This window comes from Myodes glareolus, chromosome 14 (assembly GCF_982192425.1).
Source record: "Myodes glareolus chromosome 14, mMyoGla1.1, whole genome shotgun sequence".
Lineage (NCBI taxonomy): Eukaryota > Metazoa > Chordata > Mammalia > Rodentia > Cricetidae > Myodes > Myodes glareolus.
Window position 1 is genome coordinate 50,238,727 of NC_142039.1, and position 15,262 is coordinate 50,253,988.

Genomic DNA, 15,262 nt, shown 5'->3' on the forward strand with positions numbered 1-15,262 from the left:
AACCCTAGCGTATTAGTTGGAGTACTATAGAGGAACAGAATGAGTGCGCGTTATTGAGGGGATTTAATAGATTGGCATACGCAATGCAGACTGAGTAGTCAGACAGTAGCCATCTGCATGGAGAGAAGCCGAGAACTGGTAGTGCTCAGTCTATGAGGCTGGAGACCTTATCACTTTTAATCTGGCATTAGAAGGCAAGAGAAGTCCAGATGGACACTAGTCTTAGTCCACATGAAGGCCAAATCAATTGTGTTCCAATGTCAGAGGAAAATGGCAGGTACAGTGATGTGGAAAAAAAAAAAGATGCAGGGACTAGCAAGGACTGAAGGCAGGTAGATAAAAACGGTGCTGCTTCTCTCTGTCCTTCATAGATGGGCATCACAGGAGGGCATTGTCCACTCTGGGGAGCGTCCTCTCCATTAGTTACTCTTTCTGAGAAATGTCCTCGTAGACCTGCCCAGAGACAGGGCTCTTGGTTGATTATAAACCCCAATCAAGCAGACAACCAACATTAGCCCCCAGTGGGTAGTCAACCCCTTTTATCCCCCTCCCCATTCTGCCTCTTCCACATTTTCTACCTGTCTCCTTCTCTATCACTTTTTCTGTTTTTTCCAAACCTGCTCTCACTGAGAGATGTGGAAGTCTTTTGCCCCGCTCTCGTTTGCCATGGGCCTCCAGGGGGCATGACCTCCCGTCAAACATGAGTGCCGCTGTCCCTTTTTATGTGTTTTTAAAATATTTTCATCCCAAGTTTCATGCAAATTTGAAAGCATGATGCTTGAATCTGCCCAGATGTCATATCAGCTTCTTTCTCACACATGTATAAAATGAACCTGAATGAAGTCTCTGCTTTTTTCCAAAAGGGAAAATTCTGGAGTTGCTGTCAAGAGGCTCAGTGAATTCAGAAACCAGGCTGGTTCTTGTCAATGCCTTATACTTCAAAGGGAGGTGGCGGCGACAGTTTAACCTAGATTCCACGAGGGAAATGCCCTTTAAAATAAACCAGGTAAGGAAGAGTATACAGAAGTCCATGCCAGTGTGACAAAGAAACAGCATGAAAATGTGTAACCATGAATTTGTAGCTCTGGGGCTTGTTGGTAGAGATCGCATGTTCTGTGTTGGGTGCTGGACTTGACCTTTAGCTCAGAAAGAAAGAAAACAAGAAAGTACATAAAATAGTTTGAAACTTACATTTGTGAATGGAAGGTTAAGCTCAGTTAAAGATGTTAGGAATAAAGGATATTTACTGTCCATGGTTTTTTGCTTTCTGTTGCTGGCTTGTACAGCATCTGATAATTTCTCATAAAACCATTGTTTCTACCTCATCTAGAAACTAAATTTTCCATTAGCTTCAAGAATGCCAAAACTTAAGGGAGCACAATTTATGTATGCAAAATGATATGCAAAGTAAAAAGAAATATACAAAAATTAATTTAATAGAGTGATTTTAATTAAAATAAACATTATAAATTATTAGTCAAGTTATCATTATTAATTATCAATTATAGCTTTCTAATATTGAAACATAGTGATTCAAATTTCAGTCTTAATTAGAATTTAAGTTGAGTTAAAGGAGATATTAGAATAGATTGCCCAGTATTATACAAGTATAACTGGAACCTTATGAATGTTAAAATCCCTGTTTCCTTTTTATTAGCAACAGTATTTTTAAAACTTTGTAAGCACTTGGGAGGCAGAGGCAGGCAGATCTCTGTGAGTTCGAGGCCAGTCTGGTCTACAAGAGCTAGTTCCAGGACAGGTTCCAAAGCTACAGAGAAACCCTGTCTCAAAAAAACCAAACCAAAACAAAACAAAAAAAACCTTTGTTTAAGAAGAGTAGTTCTCTTAATTTAATCTTTATTATGAATTATCTGTATCAAATTTGTGTATTTGTTGTACCACCGTAATTCAAATTTTTCCATGTGTACCACTTCTATAGTTAAAATATACCATAGGACTATAAGAGCTGAAAGAACTGGATTAAATAATAGAAAGACACATGAGGTTCTTCCAGAGGGTCACTAACTTTTAAAGAACTGGTAAGAACTTTCTTTCTGTGGTGGGTCATCAGACTGTAAATGCATTTACAAAGATACATGAAAATCTGTCTAGACAGCCCACAGCTTGCAATTTAACTGGGATTTTGTTTCTGATTGGCTCTCAGGATGTAGCTCTACCCTAAGACTGTGAGTTCTGTGCCCTGAAGCTTTCTACTTGATGTTGGATTAGAAGGTCCTGAGCCATCATGCACCCTTGCACTTGTGTGCTCCTCTTGCCAGACTGTTTTCTACCTGCAGTTCCATTGAAACCATTATGAATGTATTCCAGTCTGGTTGTGAACATTTTTTTCCTGTTATTTATATGCTGTTTCATTAGATATAATTGTTGATCCTATTAAATGATCAAAATCCTACATGTGATATAATGGTCACCTTTCCATTAGAGTAATAAACTATCTGAGCTAGTCAATGTAAAAGGAGAAAGTATTTATTTTGGCTCATAGTTCCAGAGGTTTCAGTCTGGGTCAGTTGGTCCAATCAACCAGTTGTGGTGGTAGTGGAAATGCATGATGGAGGCTTGTTCACCTCACAGCCGCCAGGAAGCAAAAGAAAGAAACAAGAAGGGGCCATGGTGGCAATATCCTCTCCAGAAGCTCCCCTTCTTCAATATTTAACTTTCTGCCATTAGATCCTACACCCTAAAGATTTGTCCAATTCCCAATATAGAATTTCCCTGTAGAGAAAGGCCTTTTTGGAACATTGGATTCAACTAGTACTTAAATATTAATATTTGAATGACGCATTTCTTTTTCCGGATAATGTATCATTTTCCCAAGTAAATCATTGTCCTGGTTATTGTTTCAGCAACTTGACACAAATAAGAACCATTTAAAAAGAAGGAATCTACTTTGAGAAACTGCCTGCATAAGATTTGTCTAGTGTAATGAGTATTTCTCTGTCCTGTCAGCCAGCTTCCAAATAATGATATGGAGATCTTTTTATTAATTATGAGAGCTCAGCCTATATCTTAGGCTTGTTCTTAACTATCTCTTGTAATTTAAATTAACTCATTTATATATGTTTTATTATGTGTTGGGGCATCTCTTACATATTTTATCTCCTGTTTCCTTTCTCTCTTGGCTAGTGACTCCACCACTTCCTCTTCCCAGAATTCTCTCTCTCTGCCCAGATGTCCTGCCTATACCTCCTGCCTAGCTATTGGCCATTTAGCTCTTTATTGAGCTAATCACCACAATACATTTTCACATAGGGTTCAAATATCCTACAATAGCCTAGAGGCAAGTCTGTTTAGCATTTTCTCATTTAATGATTGGTGTGAACCCAGCGCACTGTGGGCAGTGCCAACCCTGGAAAGGTGGTCAGAGCTGTGCAAGAAAGCAGGCTGAGAAATCCATGGGGAACAAGCCAGTACGAAGCACTCCTCCACGGCTTCTGCCTGAGTTCCTGCTCTGACTTCTGTCAGCGGTGGAATGTGACCTGAGAGTTGTAAGAGAAAATAAACCCTTTCTTCCCCAAGTTGCTTTTGGTCATGGTGTTTTCTCAAAACTGCAGAAACCCTATCTACATATCCCATATCTGCTTACAACAATTACTTTTTATAAAAGCACAGAGCAGCTGGCAGACGTTGACTAAGGGTTCACTGGAATATGAATACTGTTTTCCATTGTGAGTGCTAAAAACATTTCTGACATTAACTGCAGCTTATTTTGGAAAAACTCTGCCCTCTTTCATTGATCTTTTATGTCCTTGATTTGTGTGTTCAGAGGGAGGAAGGAACAGTGCAGATGATGCATCAGGAAGACACGTTTAACTACGCCTATGTGGATGAGGTACAGGCACTGGTGCTGGAGATGCCCTATAAGGGCAAGGAGCTAAGCTTGGTGGTTCTGCTCCCGGATGATGGTGTGGACCTCAGCAAGGTGAGGCAGGAGAGTCCTTAGCAGTCACTGCTCTGAATGTCTGTGAGAAGACTGCAACGTCCCCATTGTCTTTCCTCATTACAACAGAACTCAATGCTTTTACTTTTCCAGCTTCCATTTGAGAGCGTGGACTTTTAAACTCAGCTGTAGCATGAATAATAAAATCCCAGAGACAGATATTGGGGTTCAGTCTAAAGATCAGAAGAGCAAAACAGCCAGCCACTGGTTCTTACCTCTACCTCAGACTGAAATGGCAATCCTGCCTCCATGAAGCCTCAGAAAGAGACTAACTGAGACCTGTCTCCTCCTATCATATATTCCTCTCTAGTGCTGGGATTAAAGGTGTATGTCACTACTGCCTTGTCTGTATGGTTGACCAGTGTGGCCATTTTACTCTCTGATCTTCAGGTAAGCTTCATTTATTAAAATACAAGTGAAATATCTCTACGCTCAACTCCAAGCTGTGTTCAGGCACTGGGATATGTGATCCAAGTTGTGTCCAAGATTCCAATTGTGAGCAGTGTGATCTTGCCACATGATATAACATCATCCTAGAATGGGCAATGGCTACCTGATAGGATGCAATGGAGGCAACTCAGGTAGTAAACTCAGGTAGTAAAATCCACAGTGCTTGGAACTTGGTCCCCCCATTCACAAATATTAACTGACTCATATCTTTGTTAATATATTATTACCTGAGAACATAAAACAGATAAAAAAATTAAGGCAATAAATAGGAAGAGTAGGGAAAAAGCTGGGGAAGGCAGAGGTAGGCACATCGTTATGACACATCTTGGTCTTGTATCAGGGTGTCCCACATTGTGTCTGTCGGATATCTGATGAATAGAGGGCAGTGGAATGTGCATGACCTAAGGGGTCTATGTAAGCAGAACAGCTCCCATAGCTCTTCCCATCCAGCTTCCCAACTGTGGCATCTCTTCTCTGGTGTTAGTTTTAATCAGTGGCAAAATGCCCAACATGAATAACATAGGAGAGGAAGGATTTCTTTTGGCTCACAATTTCAGAGAGCTCAATTCAAGTTACCTGGCCCACCAGTGGTTTTCATGGTGACAGGTACATGTGGGAGAGTCTACAGGACATAAACCAGTAGCAGAGAAAGGAAAAGGGACAAAACACCGATAATGACCTTTAGAGGAACACCAATAGTAACTACTTTGCTCATGCAGCTAAATTTACCTAAAATTTTAGCTGCCTCCCAAACAAGGTTTCCGAATATGATGCTTTTGGCGTAATTTCATATTTAAGAAACAGTAGCACAAAGGAACAAACCTTGGATAGATAGATATCCCTTTTGGTGTTGCTCACATCAAATCTTTTTTTTTCCTAATTTCCAATAGTTATTTTAGCAGCAATGATTTACATCTTCAAAACTAAGTCTAGTAAAGAAACAAAAGCAAACACAATCTAAACCATAAACAACTATCAGAATAAAAGATGTCTTAGAAGGGATTTAGGAGAGGACAACCAGATCTCCCTACCCCTCTCCTTGTTTGGCCTCCATGCTCATTAGAGAAGCCACACACAAGCTAGCAGGACAGTGGATCCTCACACTGCCTGGCCATGTGAAAAGGCAGTGCCTCTATAGAGTGATAGAGGGTTCTGTGAGTGAGGAATGCCTATAAGCCTCTGGGTAAAACATCAGCTGTAAATCTGATAGTATCTAATTCTTCTTTGTCAGGTGGAAAACAATCTCACTTTTGAGAAATTAACAGCCTGGACCAATCCAGTCATTATGAAGAGCACTAAAGTTTTGGTTTTCCTTCCAAAATTTAAACTGCAAGAGGATTATGACATGGAGTCTGTGTTTCAGCATTTGGGAATGGCGGATGTCTTCCAAGGCGGCAAGGCTGACTTATCAGGAATGTCTCCAGAGACAGACCTGTGTGTGTCCAAGTTTGTTCACAAGAGTGTTGTGGAGGTCGGTGAAGACGGTGGCATGGCCGCAGCAACCTCGGCCAAAGCAATTAGACCGTTGATGTCTCTGAAAGACAATGTCCCAGTTTTATTTGTGGACCATCCCTTCTTGTTCTTCATCAGGCACAAGAAAACCAATAGCCTCCTGTTCTGTGGCAGGTTCGCATACCCGGTTGCATTTAGGAGCCAAACAAATCCCACAAGCTAGCCAACAAAGTTCTCTGCACAGACAGTGAATGCCAGTTAAACACACTGTGCTTTCTTGGCTCCTCCACTCTAGCTCCCACTTTCCATAACCTGTCTGAATGATAAAAAATGTTTTTGTGGATCATGACTGCCAGTTCCAGGTGATTATCCTGTAAGTCACATTTTAAATTTGTCTTCTTTGCTGTCCACTACTCAGCAGCTATGAGCCCAACACTGTGCTGGGTGTGGAGACAGATGCAGGTAGTAAGGTCTTGTTTTCAACTTACCTAGCTGTCTTGACAGTTAGCCTGGACTACTACATGTTTCCCTTGCGGAAGTCGTAATTCTGTAGACTATTGTGCTTCTCCAACACCAACTGTGACAACTAATTTCTATGAAGTCCGTAAAGGTCGTTTCAAAGTAAATTTTGTTTTCTCAACCAACCATGTTGCATTTTGAATTTTATTTGGAGTTCTTAAGGTGGTTTTCTTTACCCATTAAATTTCTGTACTTTGAATACTCCCTCAACTAGACTCTATGGTCATCAGTGTCCATGGTTATATCTATGCCACATAACCCAGGGTATGGCACTTGCAGGCAGTTATAAGTGATTTCACTGTCAGGAGTGTTTATCATGAACTATTGTGGGCCATGAGGCAACTACAACTTGAAGCAATTGATAATTCTGATGTCAACCCACTTGAAAAATTATTCTCAGATGGAAGAATCCTGCCTGGCAAAGCCTGCAGGGTCACTGATTCTGAAAACAGTTGCTTTCATCTGCAATTTTGCTTGTGCCATAACAGCTAAGATATCTTCCAATTATTATGCATTTTTATGTAATGTGTAAATGTAATCTCATGATTATATCTCAATCTTATGGGCACACATATTTGTGGATGGTTGTCAGGGTCCAGTGCTAGCCTGGACCATAAATTAGTTCTCTACCAGACCCCAACATAAACTATCTCTCTCTGGACTGGCCTGGAGGACAGGAATAAAAACATGACTCACATGGCTTTATCAGGAGGGAGATTCTCACTGGTCCCACATGAAGGCCTGAATTTGCATCCTGAAGAATTTCTCTGTTTATTCTCCAAACAGGCTTTATACCAAAACCTAACTTAGGGGAAACACATTAACATTCTGTCTCCTAGGTAACCAGGTGAGTGGCTTTTTGCCATGTTTGCATCCACCTGTCTGCTCTGTATGCTATCTGTCATGTAGGCTTGAATCAGCATCTCTATAAGACATTCTCCAAATTACAAAGAAAGGAACAACAACCCTTTGTTAGGGCAGTGACAGCCTGCTTGGCAGGATATGTGACCCATCTCAGGTGTGGCCTATGACTTGATGGCTTGGCTGCCCTGCCATATAGAAATATGGGCCTACAATCCACTCTCTCTTATTAATTTTAATAAAACCTGTGCTTCTGCAACATGACAGACATATCACACCTGGCTTGGGCAAAGACCTCTTCATTTACCCAAATTTTCCCATCTTTGGAAAAGGCATTCATATATGCAAGCTCCTGTCTTAGGCATCTTGGAAGAAGAAGCTTCAAACCCGTCACTGACTGCTGATCTCTGTAATAAAGAGAGATTAATGGAGAGAGATACATTTTGGGCTCTGTATCTTGGAGCCGTGCTTTCTTGTCAGGATAAATCATAATACTTTATGAATAACCATGCTCCTAAAGGCTATAGTCTCCTATTTAAAGGAGAAAAGTATTGCTTGAGTTGAGAACACTTCTTCAGCTAGTTTAGCACAGCTCTTAAATCTTTTACGTTGTGTAAAAATCTAAAATTCTTAACATGTGCATTAACTCCCAACATTTACAGATATCTTTGTTAGTACCATAATTCTTAGCACTGTTAGTCAATACCAACTTTTCTTAACATCTTATATGCAGTTACAAATATTATCATTATTAGGTCAATACCACAACAATGAATCAACAATTAAACATGTCATAATTTTCTTAAATTCACATTAACCAAAAGACAAAAAATGCTTTTCTGATGGGTAAGAGTACAATGATATTGCTGTTATCAAATACCAGTTCCAGTCTCTGAACAGCAGTTAAACCCTTGGTCTGCCCCCTTCTTAAGTGAAGAGAGGTTTTAGTCATTTATTATTTTAAGTCTTTCTTTCCTAATGGGAAAGTTTAGTTCTTAGTTCTCGGGTTTAATATTTAATCAAAATGAGTTCTGTGTCTCAAAGATTAAAACAGTCATATGTTCAGTCTGCATCTCAGCTCCAAAGCAAATAGGATTCAAACTGCAGAAAATTGTAGCCTCTGTGGTCAGGTCATCTCAGCAGGGCTCTGGGTCTGTGTGTGTCCCAAGTGTCTGGAAGCAGCTCAGCATCTGTTCCTCAGTCCAGCATGGCACCCTGCAGTGTAGAGTGGTGGCAGCAGGTCCTGTGGTCAGGCATTCTCTTCTTTGGACAGGGAAGACTGGACCATGGACTCTTCTTCAACTCCTTTCTCCAACTCCTCTATGGGTGTTTGCAGCTATGATGTCATCAGGTCTGTCACTACTGTATATGCAGTCATCTCATCCAGCTTTTATTTTCTTTCTGTGAAAAAAGAACATAAACACATCTTCAACCCCAAATATATATAGGTTGGGTCTTTTTATAATTCATTGCAAGGGCCCTTTTTTTTCACCTTAGCAAAGGTCACCTTGGTGCCATTATGTCAGATCTGTCTGCAGCAGATCTGTCTGCAACTTTTATAAGTTGTTTGCAAGGAGCCATATCATGCTCCACAATTCTTTTTCATTAGTAGCCATATATGCAGTTCTCCCGTTGGAAGAGCCATTTGTAAAATCAGCATAACATCCTTTAAGAGATGTTATAACATTAGCAAAATACACTTGTGCAAATTACATCAATGATCATCTGGGAAAATATTATTACTCTGGCCTTTGAATTGAGCAAACACAATTGTCCAAGAAACATTACCTTAAAATTATTAATTCATCTATTGTTTAGTATAAAAGACATTGATCATAGTCAATTCTCTGTTAAACTATCTCCTATATTTCATCCTGTTATTTTGTATTAGATAAGCTACTGCTTTAAATTAAGAGTTTGTTATCTTAACTGGCAAAAACAGGAAGGTGTAGCCATAAAAAGCATTTTGTTTTTTCATAAAACTTCTGTAGAATAAGCTTTGTACTTAATATACACTTACTATAGCTGAATCATAATTAATATACTGTACTTGCTGATTACTGTATACTTCACCTGTTGATCTATATTCCACCTGCTTGAGTACCTATCTGGCAGCTTCTATAAGCTCTCTATTGGAAATTGACTTATTGCTCCCTTCAAGAATTTTACTTAGTAGCTCAAAGTCTCCTATAAGAATCTTATAACTAAGACCTTAACCATTGAATATCTAATTAAAATATTGTAAGTTATCTCCCTTTAAAGTTGTAAATATGCCTAGCTGATAGGAAAATGGAAAAAGAAAGCACATTCAACTAATGATCCTGACCTAATTAGACATCAACATATAGAAGAATGAAAATAGATCCATATTTATCTCTATGCACAAAACTGAAATCCAAATGAATCAAAGACCTCAACATAAAACCAACTCTACTGAACCTCATAGAAGAAAAATTTAGAATTAACATTGAATGCACTCTAACACAGCCTCAGTGGCATAGACATTGAGAGAAACAATAAGTGAGATCTCCTGAACTGAGAAGCTTTTGTATAGTAAAGGACATACTCAAAAAGACACAATATCAGCTTATAGAGTGGGAAAATAACTTTACTCATCACTAATCCACTGCAAAAACATACAAAGAACTCAGAAAATTAGTCATCAAAAGAACAAATAATCCAATAAAATTATATGGAACAGACCTAAACTGAAAACTCTCAATAGATGAACTTAAAATGACCGAAAGACTCTCGACAATTGCTCAAACATAACATCCTTTAGCCATTAGAGAAATGCAAATCAAAACAACTCTGAGATTCTATCTTATCCCTATAAGAATGACCAAGATTAAAAATACTGCTAACAACTTTTGCTAAAGAGAATGTGGGTTAAGAAGAAAACTCCTCCACTGCTGCTGGAAGTGCAAACTTGCACAGCCTCTTTGAATCATAGTCTGGTGAATTCTCAGAAAATTCCGCAACAAACTACTTTAAAACTCAGCAATACCCCTTTTGGGCCTATATACAAAAGATGCTCAATCATACCGTAAGGACATGTGCTCAACTATGTACACAGCAAAATTACTTATCATAGCCAGAATCTGAAAACAACCCAAAATGCACCTCTTTTATACCAATAATAAATGAGAAGCATCATGCTTCTAAATAGCCATAAATACCATAAACTATCTTGGAGAAACTCTAACCACACAAATGGAAAAAGCTGTATAAGAACTTTAAATCTTTCAAGAAAGAAATTTAAGATATCAGAAAATGGAAAGATCTATTCTCTTGTGAAGATAGAGCCAACATAGCAAGTCTCACTGAAAGCAGTCTACAGATTCAATGCAAATGTCCGTTAAAATTATAGCAAAACTCTTTACAGGCTTTGAAAGAACAATCCTCAACTTTATAAGAAAAGATCTCCGACTTTAAAGCCTCACAACTTCACTACAGAGCCACAGTGCTGAAAACAATCTACCTTGGATACACAAGCCTACAAATAGCAGATTTATGACAAAGAAGCAAAATTGTGAAATGGAAAAGAAACATTTTAACCTGCGTATCCCAGAGGCTACCTTATTTCAAACCTGTCTTTTCTTCCAGTTGAAGTTGCACCACACGGCAAGGGGTAGGACACAGGTGTGCTCTCTAAACACACACTAAATAGAAAGTTTACTACCTTAAATTTTGGGATTTTATTTATCAATTGAATTTCTCTGGAAAAAATTTGTCTTGAAGATTCTATGTTTGGAAATACTTCAATGTCTGGAAAATGATTATGAAGAGATAGGATGATGCAGAGAAAAAACCGAAACTGTCTTGCTCTTTAGCCATTTACTGTCAACCCCTAATCTTTGTGGAGCCAAGATCTTTGTGGACAATTAAATATTAGAGACAATTCAGTAACAAAGGTTGCAAAAGCTACATCTGAGGGAGTGAGTAACCATGGCAACCCTGGCTTCAAGGTTTCTGGTGTATAGGCTGTGTGTGACCTGAGGCCAGGGGCATAGTGCCCCGTGAGACAAGCTTTCGAGGAATTTGCCCAGGGAGTAGGTCTTTATCAACCAAACTTGGCAAAGGAAACTCATATGGCATTTTAGGTTGCTTTGTGCTAATTACCTTGGTCCAGACATCTGTATCGCTGTCTTGGTGCATATCTGCAAAGTTTTTAATTTATGATCTAGCTACAGAGACACTCAGTCTAGTTTGAAATTGTTCTGAGGTTTTAAATCAGCTAAATGTATGTAGCTTGCTTTATACTGAGGGTAAATTGTTGCTTTCTTATGTTAGTCTAAGTAAAGAAGCAAAACTGGTTTCTAAATGTCTTACAGTCTTAATGAAACAATAGATATACTTATGAAGCAGATCCTAGTATATTACTGCTCATCAAAATTATACAGATTAATGAGAAATAATCTTCCTGACTATCCACAGTATATATAGCCCATAAGATTGAGATGTAATCGCAAGGTTACACGTACAAATTACATGAATATATGTGGTAACGGGGAGATTCCACAGCTGTTTTTGCACATGTAAACTTACAGACAGAGGCAGCCAGTTTCCAGAGTCAGTGGTCCCATAACCCTTGGTTGAATGGCGTTCTCTCCAACAGAGAATTATTTAGCTAGTGGGTTGACATCTGAATTATCAATTGTCATCTGCTATATTTGGGTCATGGCCCACAACAGCTTACAAAAATGGGATGTCCACCAAGTAGCACTATGGGAACCTATGTGCTACAGATACGTGAACTTGAGGGACAGGGCTATTCAAGGATGCACAGACAATATAATGAGTAAGTGCAAGATTTTGGGCAGTGAGTTCTAGGACATGAAATTATACTGCTGGGTTTTGGCTTTGCTTTAGTGTGATTGTTCTTTTACTATGTATATTGTCAAACTTCAGTAATGAGAAGCATGTAATTTGTTTCTGAATTTATCAGAGCCCAGAGAGTTTTTGGACTTTTAAAGAACTTTACACCTTTAAAATACTGAAATTTTAAAGATTTGGGTTTTTTTAAGTAGGATTATATTTTTTTGTTATGAGATAAACATGAGACCTTGGGAACAGAACAAGGGGAATGGATATTACAGATTAAAAGTAAAGTGTTTATTTCACAGATTGTAAAGTGATATACTGTGATGATATATTTTAAATAACAATTTACCACAGCCCAGAACCACCTGTGAAGAGAATCTCAATTGAGAGATTATCTAGATCAGTTAATATACGCAAGGGTATGTTAATCCCACAGATAAGAAGGAAAAGACCATTGACCCAAATCATCATGCCCAAATTAATGAAAACAAGCAATTAATTAAAGCAAGTTTTTTTCCAAGTAAATGGGTTGTCTACCCTCAGTGTTGATTGAAAAGTGATCAGCCCTGAACATGGAGAAGATACAGGCTTTGATAGCCCCACAGGTGGGGGTTTCCTAATGGGGCACATGAAAGACAAATAAGCAGGATTACAGACACAGACCATAGGCATGCAAAGTTGTTCATAACAGTCTCCTGAAACAAAGATACTGTTGCAGATGGCCAAAGCTATATAGTCATAGCAAGGTAGTAACAGCAAGGTAGCCAGGAGATTGTCATCACAAGAAGAACATAGAAGATAGTCATAACAGGTAATCATAACAAAGTGGTCATGGAAAGGTAGTCATAACAATAGATGGTCTGATCTAAAAGGCCACCTTAAAAGCAATCAGCAAGGCCCCATTTATAGGGCCTCCTCTTGTAAGTCATAAAAGCCTTTCTGTGACATCTTTTTTGGTTCTACTGGATCCTGATCTAGGAGTGTGGGTGTATCTGACAAGAACAATAATCCCCTGCTGGGGAAACAAGCATCTGATTTCTTGGGAGTTTTGCATGAACCACCAGGGTTTTGTTCAGACAGCCTTGGGACCCTGGAGAGCCCCTGGTGAAATTGGAAGCTAAGAAATGAGGGAGTCCTGGCACCCGAACACCCATTGGCAGGGTTTCAACACCTAGGCAACACAACAGAGTCAAGAAACACTGAAAATGTTCTGCCATACTGGTATCCAAGAGATTGAATAGGCCCTTTGTGAGACATTGTATATCACTGGTTACATAGAACTGCTGGGGCTTGTGTTATGATTTTAGCCAAACCAGCATGACTGGCACTTCTAGGTTCCAGGGCCAAGCATGTGCGGACAACCCCTCAGACAAAAGTACCTTGCTGCACAAGGGACCTTAAGAGGTCCTGCATGCCCCACGTGCAGCATGGTTGCTTCACCTACGTATGACACAACTATGTAAGCCCTTGCTTGCATGTGTGAGCTCTGTCATCTGTGTATGACATAGGCACGTCATCTCCCTGTGCACATGCACTAAGCAGCCTTTAAAAGCTGGATGCACCATCTTTCAGCTCTCTCTCTGTGCACACTGATCGTCACCAGACCTGTACACGTTTCTTCTAATAAACTCCTAAGCGGGTTTGTTGCATGGTTCGTGCTTCCATCTCACTCACTCCAGGTAATTTCACTGGTGCCGTGAGACGCAGTAGGACCTCCTGCCCCTTTCCTGGGGTTGGGATCCAGAACCGGGTATTTTTTTTTCTTCACAACAACCCCATGTTCCATCTGCCTGAGCATGATGACCTCTGTGCACACCAGTGGCTTTGGTGGTGAGTTTTCCCCTTCCAGCCCCCAATCACAGCCTTCATGACTACAGTTGAGTCCTTTGCTGACATTCACCTCTGGTAGCTAATGTGACTGGACCACCCAGGGTTAGTCCTCAGCACACACACTGAGCAGTGTGCTCACCTTGTGGCCCAGAGTCCCTCACGTTTTTCTTTTTCTGTTTCTTTTCTTTTCTTTTGGATCACTCATCAGTGGTCCTAGCTATGAGAGACCACTCGGAGCGGCCTCTCGCCTCTCTGGCTTCCAAGTCACCTGGACTGGAGCCAATCAGGCTTCAACACCCCACCTGTAGAGAGGAAAAGTCTTCCTGTAGGCTTGGTGGTGTCAGCAGTTTCATACCCCACCTATAGAGAGGAGACATCTTTCTGTAAGCCTTGTGATGTTGTCAATCTCATGCGTTTTCACAATTTCAGCTATGGGAAACAAGCCCTCCAAGACCATCAATCTAACCTCCTCCTGGTGTGGCTTTTAGAGGCCCTAAAACCCCAGGCCTTAATGCCCTACTTACAGATTCCCACACTTATTCATCTTTGTTTAAAAAAAATGGCCTTGTTACAATTTAGATAACAAATTAAAGTGGCCACCTAGTGATACCTTTAATGTCAGTATTCTACAGGAGCTTTCTAACTACTGTCAGCTGAACCTCACCACTCAGGGATGGGCAACCTGCATACATGCTTTAGTGGTTGCTGAGCTTCTGATTCATGAATCAAAGAAACTAACCTTTGGGTTACCTACCATTGTCATCTCCCACCACAATCTGCCCCATCTCTTAACTTACAAAGGCTTACAAACCTTACCCTCTTCCCGAGTTCTTTCTCTCCAGGTGGCACTAGTAGAAGATGCCACACTCACTTTCCAATCCTGCCCACCCCTTAATATCTCAAATCTCCTACCTCAACCTAACATTAATTATTCACCATCTCATTCCTGTATAGAAATCTTAGAGGATCTACTGCCCCACTCCTCACATATACAGGAGGGCAAACTGTCCCAGGCCACTTATACCTGATACACAGATGGCAGCTGCTTTTTATGTGAAGGGACCCATAGAGCAGGCTATGCCATAGTGTCAGATACTGGGGAGGTAGAGGCACAGGCTCTCCCTCCCCATTCAGTCAGCAGGCTGAATTAATAGCCCTTACTCGTGTCTTCCAGTTAGAAAAGGGACAAACTTTAAATGTTTACACAGACTCTAAATATCCTCCTGTCCCGTGCAGCTATCTGGAAGGAGTTTGGGCTTCTTAGGACAAAAGGAGGATTCACAACTAACTCAGATTATATTATAGACTTGTTAAAAGTCTCCCATATCCCCAAAGATATAGAAATTATTCGCTGTTGGTCTCATCAGA

At 40.0% G+C, this 15,262-nt stretch overlaps 1 protein-coding gene across 1 annotated transcript in view; it reads left to right on the forward strand.

Moving 5' to 3' along the window:
- LOC125397621 (serpin B9-like) overlaps window positions 1-6,504 on the forward strand; it is a 242,101-nt gene extending 235,597 nt beyond the window's left edge. The window contains exons 5-7 of the mRNA XM_087896503.1: window positions 864-1,006; window positions 3,785-3,940; window positions 5,640-6,504. Coding sequence (XP_087752629.1) covers window positions 864-1,006; window positions 3,785-3,940; window positions 5,640-6,083 — 743 coding nt within the window. The 3' untranslated portion in view covers window positions 6,084-6,504. The remainder of the gene's footprint in view (window positions 1-863; window positions 1,007-3,784; window positions 3,941-5,639) is intronic.
- Window positions 6,505-15,262: the final 8,758 nt, after the last annotated feature.